General features: G+C 27.4%; 1 protein-coding gene across 37 annotated transcripts in view; it reads left to right on the top strand.

Moving 5' to 3' along the window:
• LOC119680541 (calcium-activated potassium channel slowpoke) overlaps positions 1-18,513 on the top strand; it is a 71,431-nt gene that overhangs the window by 1,649 nt on the left and 51,269 nt on the right. For 18 of the 37 annotated variants that reach the window (XM_038093409.1, XM_038093411.1, XM_038093399.1 and 15 more), the window contains exons 1-2: positions 6,022-6,265; positions 7,373-7,711. In XM_038093409.1, the coding sequence (XP_037949337.1) occupies positions 6,224-6,265; positions 7,373-7,711 (381 nt within the window). In that variant the 5' untranslated portion in view covers positions 6,022-6,223. Of the gene's footprint in view, positions 1-4,746; positions 4,882-4,951; positions 4,971-6,019; positions 6,266-7,372; positions 7,712-18,513 lie in introns of those variants that run through there. The other 19 variants (XM_038093401.1, XM_038093394.1, XM_038093414.1 and 16 more) reach the window with 6 other exon arrangements.

Here is an 18,513-nt window from a genome sequence, read left to right as displayed (position 1 = left end):
GTACACTCCTCTTTTACATTAAATATAAACTTAAGTATTACTCCAAACTTTTTACTAACGTAAGTTGGCGTTCAAGTATTTATGGTAAATACCATTTTATTAAATTAAAAATATTTTGCAAAAGTTTTGTACAGAAACTTTTTCTACTTGAATCGTTTTCTATTTCGAACATATACAAACCATATGTTCGAAATTACTCTTGTTACTTATTACTTATTACTCTTGCTATAATGTTTGTAAATATGTATACGCAAATATCAATTTTTTCATCAGCCATTGTAAAAATAAATGGTAAAAATTTATTATTAATTAATTAAAATTAATGTAGAAATTAGTTGTATTTCCCTAGAGGGAAAAAATACCAGCTGCAAACCAAACAATTGCCGAAAGTTCATTTGATTTAGTTTAAGAAAAGACCGGAATACAATTTGGTGAAAACTTTTGCTAAGCATTGAGTGTTCAGGCCAATATAGTTAGATACTACAATGTCTAGTTTACCATATATTACAATAGATGAGTTGATTTTAATATATACACTATATCACCTTTAAATGGTTAGTCATAATTTTTTGATTCCTATTTAGAAGAATCAGTGTAATCCTAGTATAACATTAAATCTATTGATTATCTATTTCACTTTCAAGATCTTTGTTGTGATTTTTCATAAATTAAAAAAATTAATTAAAAGTTAGACGGATTCGAATAGCAAAGAAAGGACAAAGACAAAAATTTTTTATTTTTAATTTATTGAAATTTGGCTGACCATACAACGCTGTTTCGAGTATTGCCAAGTACTCTTCATCAGTGGTCTTTGGAAATAATCGAATTTTATTTAATTAGTTTATAGTCCGTATATAATTTGTTTGGACTGCAAGTGTCAGGCTTAGAACTCCTGCCTGTCAAATTAGAAGCGATGACTAATCGTGTTTATCCACAAATAGCCAAGGCTGCACAAACTTTCAATGCTCAAGTTCCAGGTTTTATTGTCACTTATTTTTATTTAATTAGTGACACCTACCAAAGCACTTGTCGTGCTTTAAATTAGAACGAGCTTATAAACTACAGCTTTATTTGGAAACACAAGTTCAACGAATTGAAAGTTAATCTTTGAGCTTGCCTATTTTTGTTTCAAAGCTATTCTTTTTGTAGAGACATCTGTTATGCATATTGGTTAAACTTGGTTCGAATAAAAAAATAATATATTTATTCAAAATCATAGATTATTAGTGATAGATTATCTACATTATTGAAAAATCTTTTCTTTATTTATTAAAAGCAGTAAAATAAAATATATTTCAATATTCGTTTCTTTTATTTTAAAATGAGTAATTTTTTTTTTATTTAAAAAATAAACTCACTCTACAGAGTGCAGAGGTACAGAGTTGAAATATTGCTGATATATTGCGAAAAGCTAATGGAAGCTATTAATGTCAAGGGAGCGGTACTATTAAAAAGCATAGGAATACGGTCAAAATGATTAAATTAATTTAAAGAATAAAATATTAAATATATGTATCTCAAAAATAGTTTGCATACCGCGAGCCCAACCTAACTATGAAAAGGATCATAAAATTTTTCATAAACAACGTTTTTAATTAAATAGAAACGTTTGGAACACGCTTTGAAATATATTGTAGAAAAAAAATTAATAAAACAATTTTAACACAATCTGTATGGAGATTTATATGTTAATTTAGTTCACTGCTTTGTTATAAGAAATTTTTTTAGAAATGTAAAAATACCTACATTTGCAGAAGTTTTTTATTCTAAGTAATTAGCATACTCGTTATTTACAGGTAGTTGTTACTTTACTTTGATATATAAATATTTTGTACATTTGGTATTTAAAGCTAAAATCAGAAGCTCTTAATGATGATGTCATACCTGTTGATTGATATACGTATACAGGGATTAGTTCATTTATATGTCAAATATTTTAATTGTTTATTGATATATTAAATAAATTCGGTTTAATATGGTGATTAAATTTACTCCACAGCAAATGATTTGCAATATTTTGAAATATTTTTCTTTGGAGTTAGTCGTATTATATGTTAAATGAACTGCTTTGGAAAATGCTTTAAGTATTAACACGTTTCGCAAATCCTCATATTATTTGTTCTACATAACGAAATGTGTTAGCTCTTTTGTTCTGTTCAAAAATGATTTACGCAATTTTATATGTACATACGTCTAAAAAAATCCCCAACTTCTTTCAGTATAATAATTAACTAATATATTAAAAATGACTACAAATTCAAATGAAATCAATCAAGCTAATTAAAAAAAATGCTGAAAAATAAATCAGAAAAAAAAATTAAGTATTTAAACTTAAAATTAATTTCTTAAAAAAATTAAAATTTTTACCAGACGCTAAAAGTTATACTTTTTAATGAACTTGATATATATGTGGCATGACTCTTCCATATAAATATTTGGATATATGATCCAACAAAAATAAGAATTCTAGCAATTGAGAAAAATAAGTAAAAATTCCTACTAAAATATTTAAGGATAGATTTAATTATTTTTATATTATTTTAATTAATTGGCTGGCCATACAGCTGTGTCGAGTATTGTGAAATAACCATCATCAGTGGTCCTGAAATTATTTCTTGTATTTAATTATTCGTAAATAAGTTTTGAGACTGCAAATACCAGGGATTAAACTCGTGTCCTGCCAAATTTGACGCTCGGAGTCAGCGTTTATTAGCCAACTGACCCAAAGCCGTACTTGATTTGTATGTTTGAAGTTTTTTCTGGAGTTTTGTTAATTTGTTGTGAAAACTTATTAAACTTATTATAACTTGTTGTGTTATATTAGAACGAAATCATAAATCAGCTTTGAAATAATTGAATTAATTATATTTATTTTTAATTGTTAAATTGCAATACTATTTTCTTTGTAAAGGCATTATTTGTTGCATCCTTTTATATTATTCTTTTCTATGTTATACAACTAATCTAGGAAAGTAATATGGAGAAAGTCAGGCTAATGTTACTCCATGATACGCACAGGTGAGATCATATATTTTTAATATAAGTTGTATTTTAACGTCAGTTATGACGGAAGTTACTATTATATTCAATAGAAACTAGCTTTACTCGAAAGAGCTGTATGGTCAGCCAAAAATTCAATTAATTAAAATAATATAAAGAGAATTTTAGTTGTTGTAATTCACTATTTTTCGAAACCTCTCTACCAAATATTAAATAGAAACTATATTAAATATAATAGTCATTGCTGTCACAACTGACGTTAAATTACAACTTATATTAAAAAGGATGCATTTAAAGTATACGAAGTAAACTTTTTCACTTCACTTATGCCTTAAGTAGTAGTTAACTTTGCTCAAATATGTAAATCAAAATAAAACAAATTTCAAGATGTATTAAAATAGAAAATAAAAATAAAAATAAAAAAATTAAAAGAAAAAAGATATTTTTCCAGAAATTCTTTGTATAAACAATTTCGAAGAAATAAATGGAGAATGGAAATGCATTTATAATAGTAGTAAATATGAACAAATATATAAAAAGAAAACTTGCCATAAAATTTTGCAACATTATTAAAATATGTTCCGGACTGATTTTCTTTTTTATTATTCAGAACTGTTTACCCGATTTTATTGCCTTAAATTATAAATGTTTTAAATATTCTGAAAAGTTTCTTATTCTTAAATAGAATAAGAAATACATATCCAATAAGTTCAGGAACTTTTATAGGACTGTTCTTTTCTACGTCATGTAACTTCCTTACAAAGAAGTATTTTATAGAAGAATTATCGTATGCGTAATATTAGACGATGATTACAGTAATAGTTGCTTAATTTATTAAATGCAATATGTAGAATCCGTTTTTCGTAAAACACTAGATTAAAAGAAACTCAAACCAGCTACTGATATGGAAAATAACAAGACACTGCCTAATAGACACTGTCTATGTTATGAGACTAAAAGTGATCCTTGTCCTACTCTTATAATTTTAAGATTATGCAATATAATTTAGCAATGATGTCGTAAGGTTGATGAAATTCAGCAAGAAATCAATATGATTTCCTAAATACGAAAAATGGAAGGAATTTATAGTGTATGTGAATTTATAATGATCTGGTTAATAGAGAAAGTGTGTTGACAAGAGTTGACAGCTGTTAAGTTGATTTATAACATTTTGAAATCTGTTAATAAAAGACTTGAATAATAATAATATGGAACTTTTATTTTAATTATTGTTTGTGAAAGTATAATTTAGCAAAATTAAAAATTACAAAATGTAATTTACTAATTATCTGCTCTAATTATACTATTTACTGATATATCTGATATGAATTCTTCTGATGAAAACTAATATGAGATCATGAAAAATTAAGTTAATTTTATTAAATGATTGTTATACTGACGGATAGTTGAAATACCCTGTATATCGAGTATCTCAAATAGATTATGAAAAAAAAAAATTATTAGACAAAGTAGACCAAAACTTTGAAGTTAACATTTAATGTGGTGACAAATATTTAACCAAAAACATAAAAGTCATAAGAGGGGCACTTGCATGGCATTTAAACATTTTGTGGTCAATAACGCAAGCACCATGAAGGATATAAGTCATATGAGACATAATATCTCTAGAGTACGCTATGTCATTCATTATAACACAGCCTAAAAAAAGAAAAAATTGTGCAAATGGGAAATTATAATTACAAAAATGTACTAAAGAGCTTAATGCGCATTTCAAGTGTTCTTCAACTGACATCGACGCGGGTTTTATTGCCTTACAGCGAGCGAATCAACTGATCATCACAATTCCTTCACTAGGCAATTTTGCATTTACAAAAACAGCGCAAGTACGTTCAGCACTTGCTGTGCTGTAGGAGCGGCAAGGTATGGCATACGAAAAGTTTTCTTCATAGAAATATAATTTAGTTTCGGATTGTAAGTTGTTGAGAACGTGAGGTGCTGCCAAGGCTCGAGTATGTTCTATGTTGGGCGTTGAGTCGTTGTGTCGTTGTGTTGGCATTTCTGCTTTTTTTAAATAATTCAAATAATTCAATGTAATGATTTGAATATTGAAAGTGTATTTAAAAACGAAAACTAAAAAACATTTTTATTAAACATAGTTTCATTTGCGGCGACATAAAAATATTTTACATTGAAAGTGCAAAAAAAGTGTTGCATAAATTTGTCTTTGCTTTTCACTGTTTTATTATTATTAATATTTCGAATATACAAGATTAATACATGTTTTATATTTATATTTAAAACGAGGAGATGTTCGTTTATTTTCGTTTTCATAAATGAGGACCGCGGCACGCGCTATACTTGTCTCTATAAGCACTTCGCGTAGTGACGTATGTTTGTGTGTTTGTGTGTCAGTTGCTCTGTTCATATGTTGTCTGCCGAAATCGCTTTATAATTCTTTATAATTTGTTGTGCACTTGAAAACGACATAATAACAACAAAAACACAAAAAAAGCTTAAATATTAAAACAAGAATAGTTGGCTATGGCCAAATTACAAAATAACAACAACAATTAAAGCGAAAAATTCATCTACAGATGTTTTCATTCTCAGTCCTTTGCGCATTTGACTTTATTGAGAATAACAAAAACAAAAACAAAAACAAAAACAAATATTAAGAACATAAAATAAAATAATTACAATAAAATCACCAAATAGCTGAATAAGAACAGCTGCAACAGAAATAACGACACCAAAGTTGTGTGGTTATGTTTACCGCCATTTGTATGCTCGCCCAAAAGAAGAAGACTGCATAATGAATTAAAAATAAAAATTGTTTGGCGCTATTTTTAAAAATCTTTGCTGCCAACAGCATCACCAGTAACGACAACAAATTTTCAATCTCTTATAGCGTCCAAACTACGACAAAAAAAGAGTCTGAAATAAAAATTCAAAATTGAAAAATTTTCTTAAAAATTAAAATATATTCATTCAATAAATTTTTAAAATTAATTAAAAAAACACACTTATTACAAAAACAAAAACAAAAAAGCATTGTAAAATATGTAATTCAGCATAGAGAAAATGAACTTTGCGCGTGTTTATTTGTCCAAGTATTTATCTTTGTTTCTGTTAGAGAAATTTTCACCAAAACATAATTTGAAACTTCTAAGTATTTTGAACAAATCTAGAAATCCACAAATGTAAAAACGAAAACTAAAGCACCCATATATCTATTCACCAGTGAATATTAAACAAGCATATAATGCAGGATTTTATGATCCTGAATTTGAGCACAGCAAGCAACGTAAGTAGGTTACCTATTCACTTAATTGGTGATCCACAAGAAATTAGTATAGTATAGTATATAGTATATTAGTATAGAGTGCTGTTGTACGCATACTTCATTAAAATAAAATATAAGAATTTGTGTTAAAATAACGTCTACACACTGCATTTTTATTATAAAGTTGGAACGCCGGTTGTTATGAGTGACTATATGTGAAAATATTGACTGTTTATTACTGTCTAAACACGACTTCAAAAAAAGTAGCGAGATTTATATAGTTACTTATAGTTATCTATATAAATCAGATAACATTTTCTTTTGCTCTAATTTTCAAAATATGATTTCGTCCTAAGACTTGGACTTTTTGGATTTTTTCATATATTTTATATATTTCTATCTAAATTGTTTTTACTTTTGTCACTTTTGTTAAAAAACAAAAAAACTTAATAGTAATCTGTTTTCAATATTAACCTATATATATAGGGTATCAAAAATGTGTCTTCTCTGAAATCCTTTAGCTAAATAGCTTATGTCATACATAAATTTTTAGTTCATTTGATATCCTAAGTCGTAAGTTGTTCCATACATATTGATACCTGCCAATCTAATTTAAGCTCTAGGAAATAAGTATAACCTCAACTGAATTTTAACTACCCCACTTTCAATATTTCAATAATGAAAACAATGTCATAGAAAAACTAAATTGTTAACATAAAAATCCCTATTTGTGTTTAATGCTGCTGATCTGGTTACTACGAATACGGAATATTTATTAGATTGAATACTGATGTATGTGACAGCACTTAGTATTAATTTAGAGAATATTATCATATATTATATGTACACTTTTGCAATTAACTCGAAATATGTAAAGAACCCAAAGATTAGTTCTACTAAATATATAAACATAAATAATGAGCTCATCATCTCAAAGTGATTCTTAATATATTCGTTATATTCATATATTTTATTCATATATATACGTATACTTAGGAATATATTATATCTACATTATGTTAATAGAAATAACTGTAAAATGCTATAAATTTTCATTATGTTGACAATTCATATCAATTAAATATTTGTGTTTAACTAATATAATTAAAAAAAATTTTGTTTTTTAAGGGAATGTCGGGGTGTGATCAAAGCACTGTCGAATCATTGGCCGAAGATCCAACAGATTCACCATTCGAAGCCGATGACTGTCTCAAAGTTCGGAAGTATTGGTGTTTTCTACTTTCCAGCATATTTACATTCTTTATTGGAGTGCTTATTGTATTGCTATGGCGATCTTTTACATTTCTCTGCTGCCGCAAAGCCCCCGAGCTGGGACCAAACGATCCCAAGCAAAAGGAGCAGAAAGCATCACGCAACAAACAGGAATTCGAGGGAACTTTTATGACAGAAGCAAAAGACTGGGCTGGCGAGCTTATATCGGGTCAAACAACAACTGGTCGAATTTTGGTAAGACTATAGTTTTCGGTTATGAAATTCATATTTTTAAAGTAAAATCGTTAGAAACTTTAAGATGACTTTGCTGACGGTGTGAATTATTTTCAGTTCAAATATTTCTGGGCAGTTAACACTAATTTAAATTGAATAATATTTTTCAGTGAACTTCAATTCTTATGCAATTTATTCCGATATTTTAGCACAAAAACTGTTTTCCGTATTTCATAACAAACAGGATACAAAAGCAGTTATACTTCCGGCGCTTGACACGTTAAATGCAAAACCCCTATACCTTTAACCACGCGAGGAGGAACTTTATTAGAGCCAATTCAAAATTTCAAACTTCATGAAAATGCAGATTTGTTCCCGAAGTAATTTGCATTAAACAAAAAGTGTAATTGTGTGTTAAAAACTTTCGTGCCGGAATCACGATATGTAATAAAAATAAAACTTCAAATTTTTTATTGCATGAATTTAGTTATCTTAATTATAGAAAAACTAATAACTCACAAGTAAACTAAAATGCTTAAATTATTCTAATCTGTAATTAAGTTAAGAAACAATTTACTTATTAAAAGCATTAATTCATTAAAGCCACTTCATTCTGCCTTATTTAGTACATGAAAATGTCTAATAGTAAGAATAAAGTGGGACTTTTATACCCTTTCAACTTATAACAAAGTCTTCGCCTTCTTTGAAAAGGTTTCAGTATTCCGAACCACTATTTTATTGTTATTTGGCCTCTGGTGAATAGTGGTGAATCCCCGTTTCTTCAAGAACTATAAGTCTGCGTAAACGCATATGTTTTTTGGTTATTCCGTTCTAATACATATATTTAAGAGATCACGCCCAACGCGTGAAGAGGTCATAAATCTGTATGAAAGAATTTTAAAAAGCGGATACCTGAAATGCTTTGTAAATAATTTTCTTAATTCTCAATACAATGAAGTTTACAATGAAGCTAGAAGTTTGTCTGGTAGGTTCGATAGCATAATGTATTTTTGAAATTTGATTTATAAAAATACTCTGATTATATGAAGGGGATACAAAAGATCTCTATGGTATATCTTAGTGCGAAATCGCTAAAATGAATAATTATACTAGTGACAGATTTTTGCCTTCCAGTGCTGTTTCTGTTTTTATCAACTAAACTGATACGATCATGTTTAAATTCAATTACCCACCTTTTTATTATTCCATATGATGACATAAAGTCTCGTAAACATTCTAGTGCAGACTTAGTGAGTAACATCGTATAACATGTGCAAAAATTACAATAATCGTGAGATAGCTGCGCCACTCTGTTTTCTCGTATTTGCAAACTCTTAAAGTCTGCCGATAAAAAAAATTTCAAATGTTATTTTTAAGTTTCTATTTGAGAGTATTGCTTATCAAATTAAAAAAATGTTTTAGTCTTGGAACATATGCTTTTTTGTCAATTTTGGGCGCATAATTTTTTAACACCCTTACAACCATATATAATTTTCGGAATTTTTAATAGCTAATTTGATCTAAAAACATAATTTTAATTTTATTTTTTTTATTGGAATGTAACATGTATATATACATATATAGTATATATACTAGTTGTACTTGAATTTATTCAATTACAAATATGTTAAACGGAAAACTAATCTAAGAAAATGTGCATTTAGGATTTCTGCAATTGATTTGTTTTTTACATTACTTTTGCTATTGGTTCATTTGCTCTTTTTCAATAAATTGAAATACTATTGTTTTCTTTAAATATGTATAGAAAATTTTTAAATGCTCTTCAACATATTCATTTCGTGTACTCCGTTTACTCGTATTGCATCCAAAGCTAATTCAGTGCACGTTCGTAAATACATTTCACAGCGCAAGTGCTCGTACGTGGTACACAAGTTTGCTTCAAATCAAAATATTCATGAAACATATTTTTCCATTGACATAGTTTTGGAAAAGCTTGTTCTGCGTTTTCGACTCGTAGCTCAGCTATTTGTACCGCTTTGCGTGTTGCCGTTAAATTAATACAATACAAAATTTATTAAATTTAAGGCTAAAGACATACAAATGCAATTCAGAAATATGTTCTGTGTTTACCATAGACTTTTATTGTCTTTGACATAATTCGAAGTGAAACTAGACATATGTGTTTAGAGTCTTCAAATGTTTACGTAGTTTATTTATTCATGCTACCTGAGCAATGTTTGTATTGAAGAAACTTTAATCATATGCTTACAGTTTTTCAATTGTCAAAGAAAAGTCATAAAACCCATGTATGTGCTGAGTAAAAAAAAAATTAATTACTCATACGCAACGTTCGCCCAACATATCTCAAATTAAGTCAATAGTATTCCTAGATATTAATGCTTTTCTTTTAAATATCTACAAGGGATTACAAATATGTTTACGTAAAGTTATATTATATAAGTTATATTAAATGTTAACTTATATATTGAGTATATATATAAAGTATATAAATTAAGTTTGATTGATATATATAGTGGACACATTTAGATTGAATTAAGCCGTTGTTTAATATATTCTTTTAATGTCACTTTGAATGCAAATATTTCGTTCACTTCCTTATGTTCTTTTTTCGTAAGTACGAAAGTGAATGTAGTTAATACAAAATATATTTTAACATTGCATATTTTTAAAAATACTGATGGTCGGTTGTGTAACACCATGATCTTACTAGAATCCACAATAAAATCATCAATCATTGTTAAACTATTTTGTCAATGTTATAAATTGAATGATCTTAGTGGAGAAAAGCTAGCAAAATATAGTAAACTAATGAGGGTGACTACTATGTTGTTAAAATAATCATTATTTTCTGCTATGGAAAGAGACAGAAATAGAAAATATATTTGATTCTTTTTTTTTGTTGCTACAGTTTTTGAAATAGTCTTTGCATATTATATTCATTTTTGGGACATGTGGACCAATAACACAATATCTGGTTATGATATTTATTAAGATGAAATTGCAGTTCTTCTCAAGGATATAAACCTCAGTGAGCTTTTCAGGTCAGATGCCCTTTTTTGTCAGTTGAGCCTGGTGAAAAAAGTTCCTTTATTCTGTCATCCATTTTTTAGTTCTAATCGAATAATTAGTTTATTAATTTCGCAGCCGAATTTGAGCAGTTATCTACTCAAATAACTATTCGTACTACATATTAATAAAATAAATATTTCACAATATTACGAATTTAATAAATTTTAATCTTCATTAAAATTTTTATAATACATATGTATTTTTATTATTGTATGTGTTTATATCTCAGAAAAATAAAAGAAAAAAATTCGATATCGGTATATTAATTTATTCCACATAAATGCTGTTGAATTCTATAATATATTTTGTAGTTATATCAATGTTTTTTATTTGGAACTATGTGTCGCTCTGAAAAACTTGCTTCCACATCATTTTCTCTTTATTATTGAAAGAGAAATAAAATATTACATTCGAGTACTATTTGTTAATTTATTATTTTGATTTGTTTTACCAAATTAGGTGTGCTATTTACGAAAATATGTATTCACAAAATTTCTTTTAACATTACTATGAAAACTAAAAGTAGAAAAAATAAAAGTATGTTTATTTAGTGTAAAACCGAATGTTATAAAAACTTGATAGCATTAGGTTCGCGGCCAAGGTACGGATACTATTAAGTACCTTACGTTCTCGTACACTTAAAAAACTCGACATCGGTAAGCTGCGATCATGAAAGATAGCCGAAGTCTTCGCCTTTCAACTCTCTACCCGATTGAATAATCAATCCTTCCATCCCGATGATGCCGATAGACGGTGGGGTCATATCTATCACTCCCTACGAACAACTACGAAAGATGTTCTTGGTTTCTAACGTCCTCCGCGATAAAACCAATGGCATGATGACAAGTGTCGCCAAACTACTGCTACGGAGAATGCGACCAATAAATGGAATTGCAGTCAGCAGCTGCGCAAACCATGCGAAAAAAAATACAGGAAAATGAGGACGGTAAAAGGGCGCCTATTTATACGGAAAAAAATAGAAAGAGAAAGGCGCAAGCGAGAGGAAATCACAGAAGCATGAACGTTATCACAGAATAATGAAACAGCACTAGAATTGTCTCGAATGATCCTTTACGTGTTTGCGACGACTACCGCATCCGAATGACCTATATCAAGATACATATAATTTAGCGAATTAACAGCCAGCGAATCTGCTGGTTGTCATGAAAATGGGTGAAGATGCTCCAGCGAAAAACGTGTTTGAACCGATATTTGCGAAAGAAGATGTAGGGGTAGACCCTGTCTCCGGTGGAGTAATCAATTTGAGGGAACACTAATCGGAATGAGAGAACGCAGCAGAGGCACCTACAGAGACATGTTGCGTCAGACCAAAATTATAATTACAAAAACTTTATAAAGATCTTTAGTGTAATTACATTAAACTTTGATTCGAAAATATTACTGAAAAGTAAAGCGAAAAAGTGAAAATTTCGAAGAAAATATAATATAAAAAGAATAAAAAATAAAAAAATTAATTTTCTAAAAACATTTTTTATATTTAGAATGATACACAAATATATGCAATAGAAAAGCTACTTACTAAAAAATCACTAAACTTTATGAAAAAGCCAAACACAAACTAAAATAGATGAAAGCGGAAGCCCATAGACAACATACTCGTATAACAACCCAAGCGCCCATTGACGTTCAATTGATTGTTTTTAGGCCCATATAGGAATAAATGTATATGCGACATGGAAACTCTTCGGGGAGTAGAGTTTGTTGAATGGTTAGTTTGTTTATTAGTTTGCTTGATTGCTCGGTTGCTTAGTTGCTTTATTGTTAGATTCAAATTTCAATGTGAAAGTAAAGTTTTCCGTTTACGTATAGAAGGCACATACTCTTACAAATAAGGTACAAAACCCTTTCAACCTCATTGTCAATAACTTACGTATCAAGAGAATTTGTACGCCATATATTATATATTAACAGCACACATACAACAAATTTAACCGAAAATCAATAAAGTAATTCGATAAAGATGGAATGACATCTGTTTTTATTAAAGCCTTAATTTTGTTGATGCCTTGATTATAATTTAAGTTGTCATGTTTTTTTGATTTTTAATTAAACCAATATTTTGATTTAAATAAGAAAAATGAAATTTATGTAAAATGAATTACAATACAAATTTGTTTTGAAGTTATATAAATACATCTCACGTAATATGGAGTGCCTTTTGGTTGTAATATCAATCGATAGATTCATTAATTGCTCGTTTATTCCTTTTTTGTGTTAATAGCAACTCAAAGATTTAAAAGTACTTTAATAAAAAAAATTATTAAAATTATTAATGTAATGTCATAAAGTAAATTCCGTCATAAAGTATAACAAAACAACACAAAACGCAAATTCAGAGTATAGCTTAAAATTCAATAAAAAATAAATATATTTGCATGTGGTTGCTAAGAGCTCTAGAGTTTCTAAGTGCAATTTTAATTCAGCTTAGAGTATTAACGAGCTGTATTGCATTTTAAATATTTTTTACCATTTTTTACGTTGTGTTTTTAATAAGATTTTAATACTGAGATTTTTTATTCTCATACAAAGTTGATGGCAATCGCCTTATTGCGCTTTCTTGCGTTAAAGTACATACTTAATGGTGTCAGCACCCTGTAAAGTGTCGGTACAAAAGATTAAAAAACACAAAGGCACTTGCTTCATTATGTTATTACATAACATCTATGTACAGTTAATCTCTTTTTTCCCTTTTCCTTCCCTGCGCTATAAAAGCATGCATAAACTTTGTGCCGCCAGAATATCGCACAGAAAAACCAATAAAAACCTTAAATGTAATTAATAGTAGCAAGTCGTTGCCAGCAATAAAAATGCCCCAAGGAGGTTCTACGTCATTAGGATTAAATGTTTTATACGTATTTTGACAGCGTCAGCAGATGACAGGGGGAATTACAAAAATCAAGCAGTTTTTTAATTTTAAAAGAAATCTTCAATATATTTGATATAAAATTTCATTTTTAATTAAAATTTGAGCCAATGGAATAAATAGTATGCAAAAAGTGTTGGGAAATAAAATTAATGTCTTAGGTTGTTAATTCCTATGCAGAATTAGAAAGTTGGGAAATGCATTTAAATTAAAATTAAATTTATTTTATCATGGAAGAACATTCTTAATTTGAATTTTTTTTTATTTTTTATTACTTTATTACTTTAAAAATAATTATAAGCATTATTGAAAAGAAAACGTAATAAAACAATACAAAAAAAAACTTTTTTTTTTTAGTTATTACTTTAAATAAAAAATGTTGTAATTATTCTACTAAATTGTTGATTTTGGAAACACAATTAGAATTTATTTTTATTTGATATTACTTACTAAAAAAATTACTAACAATTTTAACAAAAATTTTTTTTAAAAATATCACTAATCAGACTTCATTTATATGATGTTAGTTTATATGAACTAGTTATTACGGATAGTGTCACAGTCATAATATAATGTACTTGTAAATACATAGATATTTGTTTCTAAAATTGTTTAAAAAAATTTAATTAAAATGTTAAACTACATTTATAACTCTTAATTTTTAAATGAAAAATCTCACATGTAGTTTCATATTAAACATTGGCAGTAGGCCCAGTAAACTTGACATTGTCTCTGATTTATTGGTATTCGTATTAATGACTTGGCAAACGAATACAGGTAAATGCCACTGCAGATGTTAGAAATCATAGCAACCAAACAGGTGTAAATTATGTAGAAATATTCTAACTTGCCAAATATTGAGGATTTATACAATATTTTAAAATTAAGTACAAGTATTTTGAAATTTTTCTACATTTCAAATCTGTTGAAAGCAACTTCCAACTGTTAGTTCAGTAACGTAAATAAAGTTTGTTATTACAAAAGACTTGCAATTTTTACGAATTATAATTGTACTTATTATTATTATTGTTTAATTGAAAAACTATCTCAACTATCCTAAATATAGTATATGTATATTTTTTTGTGTATATGTATTTTAAAGTTTCTTGTAACATGATATATATATTCATTGGACAAACACTTTACAGTCTTTTGTCTGCGACTTGATCTGTGTTATTTACTTCAATTGTAAGCTCAGAATTTATTCTAAATTTAAAACAACGAACTCTAACAAGAAAAATATTAATACACATGTTTTGTATTTTTTCATATTCTTCCGGCTTTTTAACTACAGTTAGTTGTTGCTTTAATTACATAAGTTCTAATGTTCTTAGAACCGTAGAGGTTTTAAGGTAATATATTGGCATTTCAGCTAAGTGAAAGACTTACTGCATGCGAAAGTAAAGTGAAAATGTTTACTTCGTGATTATTTTTTTTACTTTGTAATAAATTGAAACACAGCATCCGCAAATAAAAAAGTTTATTTGGTAATGAGGACACATTAGAATTGACTGATTTAATATTTTTCGAAAATGATGGATCCTCAACATCTGCATATATGTATGTCACACAAGTTTACTCCTTGTTGGTAATGGTTAACTTAAAACAATTGTGTGAAATTATTTTATCAGAGTTTTTAATAATGCGTTCATTCATCTATGACTTTACACTAAGATTTATTTATTATAGGATTTATTTATAATTATTTCTATTATTGGTTTTCGTATTAGCACTATTATTCTAGTGTTATCGTTATTGATTTTTATGATAATTTAAAATTATTTTAAAGTAGAGTCAGCGTGTCTTTGATATGTTTTCTAATTACAATATTTGGAACATCATATTAGATGTATGAATATATATTTATTAATGTATATATTTTTTTTTTTTGTGCTAAATTTGCTTTTATTTTATTGTTATTTAACGGAAACAAACGTGAGTATATTAATTTATTATTTCCTATAAATTTCAATGGGTGCGCTAGAAGTGAACATAAAATATTTTCAGAAATATTCTAGAATAAAATAATAAACAGCCAACATTTTGAAGCAAACACATTCAATTTAATTAATATTGTTTTTAAATAGAAAATTTCTTATATACGTTAATTTTTCGATTGTCAATATTTCTTTTGTTCTCAATTATAATTGAGTTTTTCGATTATATTCACTACAAACAATATTGACGAAGTGCAGTTCAATGTATGCAAAATCCATTGAATTTTTATGATTATTTTGTTTATTTGATTTGTTTTTGTTTATATATTTGTTTATTTTTAAGGCTTAGAAAATAAAATTTTTTTTCGTAAATAATTGTTTTTAAAAGATAGTGTTATTGTTTTAGATATTCATATTGAAATACTATAAATCAAATTTTTGCTTTTAATTTAGTTGAGATACATTGCGTACCACGAATATGTTTCACATTTGCGCCTGAGAGTTGTTTTCAAGTTTCTTTAAGTATCTAACAGATTTTGTAATTCTCATGTTTAATGATTTAATTTAAAGAAATATTAAAGAAATATTTTTTCAAACTAAAATACAAATTTAAAGCAATATGGCTTAGAAGTCGTATCTAAATTAAACATTTTTTTTGAGTAGAATATAGATGATATGGGTATACTTTCATGTATACTAAAATTAAATGTTTCTGAATATTAAAATAATTTGCTATGTTATATTTTCATTATAATTTTCAAATTTTGAATTCTATATACAAATAAATAATAAATAATATCATCGACGGTTTCTTATATAATAAATTAAATTATGCGAAGTTAAGATCACGTTTTTTATACATTTCCTTATATATTTTACATGAAGGGAGAAAAGCTCCCCTACGCCTTTAATAAAGTAATTCTTAAATAAATCAAAAAACATATTTGGGACTTACGAACAGTGTTACCTTAACTCCCTTCAAAGCAACCAAGGCTTTCTAAGATATATTTTCATTTAAAATGTTGTGTATAAATTGTTAACGAAGTAATGGGTCCATCTAAAGGGTAATCCAAACATATCAATCGGGTCATTAACAAAATTGTTGTTATATTTTTTAGACTTAATATAATAGTTTTGATTGTGTCTTACGATTGCCAAAAAATTGTTACGATTGTTTTATCTGGATTCAGTACCAAAAGATATTGTTACTTTTTTAATTACCTTAATGCATTTAAGTTAACTTACGGAACTTACCCTGGCAACAGCATAATTAATTTCAAAAGCTGCGAAGTACTATTATCCATTTTAATAAATTATTAACATTATTATGTTGTGGGATATAGTATTGCTTTCTTAAGAATTTGCTCAGTCAGAAATTGGCAGTCTTGAACATATTTTACCGTGTTTTATTAGTTTACGCGAAATGTGATGGTCGCGCTTTTGTTTTTTTCTTTTATTAAGCTGTGAAAGACATGCACCCAACATATGTTTTATAATCTGAGCCTCTTCTCAAAAACTAAAAAATCCAGTAGAGTAAACTCCCAATTTAAATCAAATAAACTGTATCTTTAATACAGTTTAATTCTCTAAATAGCAATATTCAGTTCTAACTATTCTAATTAATTTTTTTTTATAAAAAAATTTTTAATGTATAAACAGTACAACTGTTTTTTTTAGTCAGCAAAAACTTGGTTTTGGTCAAGTTGAAAATAGTTAAATGGTTAATATTTAAGTGTTAAATCTAATGCTTTTGCTTGTAGCATTCCTTTCCAATAACAAATAACGAATTCATGAAGTCAATAAAAAACGAAAGTCTGGGACGAAAGGACATTAAGTAAAAGGCCCAGAAATACTCGAGATGTGTGTATGTGTAGCTGAACTCTGACCACGAGAAAAAAGGGAATGACGTAATAAATTGTAAACTAGCTGAAAAGGAAGCCAAATATCTAATAAAGGAAACAATGTAAATGCTTAAGTATCTGTGGCATTTAACTACGTTTACAGTTATCAAGCGAGTTTATTTACACACTTTTACGTAACTTGGAAACAAAAAAGAAATTACGCAAACATAAAAAATGAAAACAATCGTCCTAATGACAATACCAATCGATATTAAAACTATTTTTGCCTTCTACTAGCAAAAACTACTTTTGTGTTAAGGAATGTTTAACATTACTTAACACAATCATATGATAAATAATATACAATATATAAAATATTGCACATATTTCGAATATAAACTTCGGTTTTAAAAAGTTTCTTTTAAAAAGGATAAAAAAAGGCTTATTTTGTAAATTTTTGTATTGTCAATACACATTTCATTCTTCTAATTTATACACCTTTTTTAAAGTTCAAATAGGTTTTATTTAAAATCATAAGTTTTACTTAATCATAAATCATAAGTTTTACTTATGATTTTGATATTTTCTTTATTTAAAACTCTTAAAATAAGTTGGGCACGTTTCACTCTTCACACTTTGCAGTTTTCTTGTCGTATATACCATGAACTTATTCCGGTATATTTCATGAAAAATAATAGTAAATATTGCTTGTTTTAATTTTTTAATAAAAATAATTGTATCATTCATATTTTATGAATTCTAATTCTAATCTAAAAATAATTCTATTCGCATTTTTCTTTAAAGTTCTAGAATATAAAATTAAACACTCAAGCAAAGTGTATTTTTGGCATATTTTAGTAACCCTAATTTGAATGATGTTTTGTTTGTTTACACAATACACTTTCATTCATCACATTCCTTTCTCCATTTAATCTTCGGTGGTACAGTTCTGAATGTTATTATTCTAGTACCCACATTTAGTGCTAATATATTTGTACAGATTGATTACTGAAATTATTACTCAAACGGATTCATGTTGTACGGTTTCATACATTGATACAACAACAACAACAACAAGAACAACAACACGATGACCATAACATGAAATCC

Source organism: Teleopsis dalmanni, chromosome 2 (genome assembly GCF_002237135.1).
Source record: "Teleopsis dalmanni isolate 2A chromosome 2, ASM223713v2, whole genome shotgun sequence".
NCBI lineage: Eukaryota > Metazoa > Arthropoda > Insecta > Diptera > Diopsidae > Teleopsis > Teleopsis dalmanni.
This window is presented reverse-complemented; position numbering and strand designations above follow the sequence as displayed.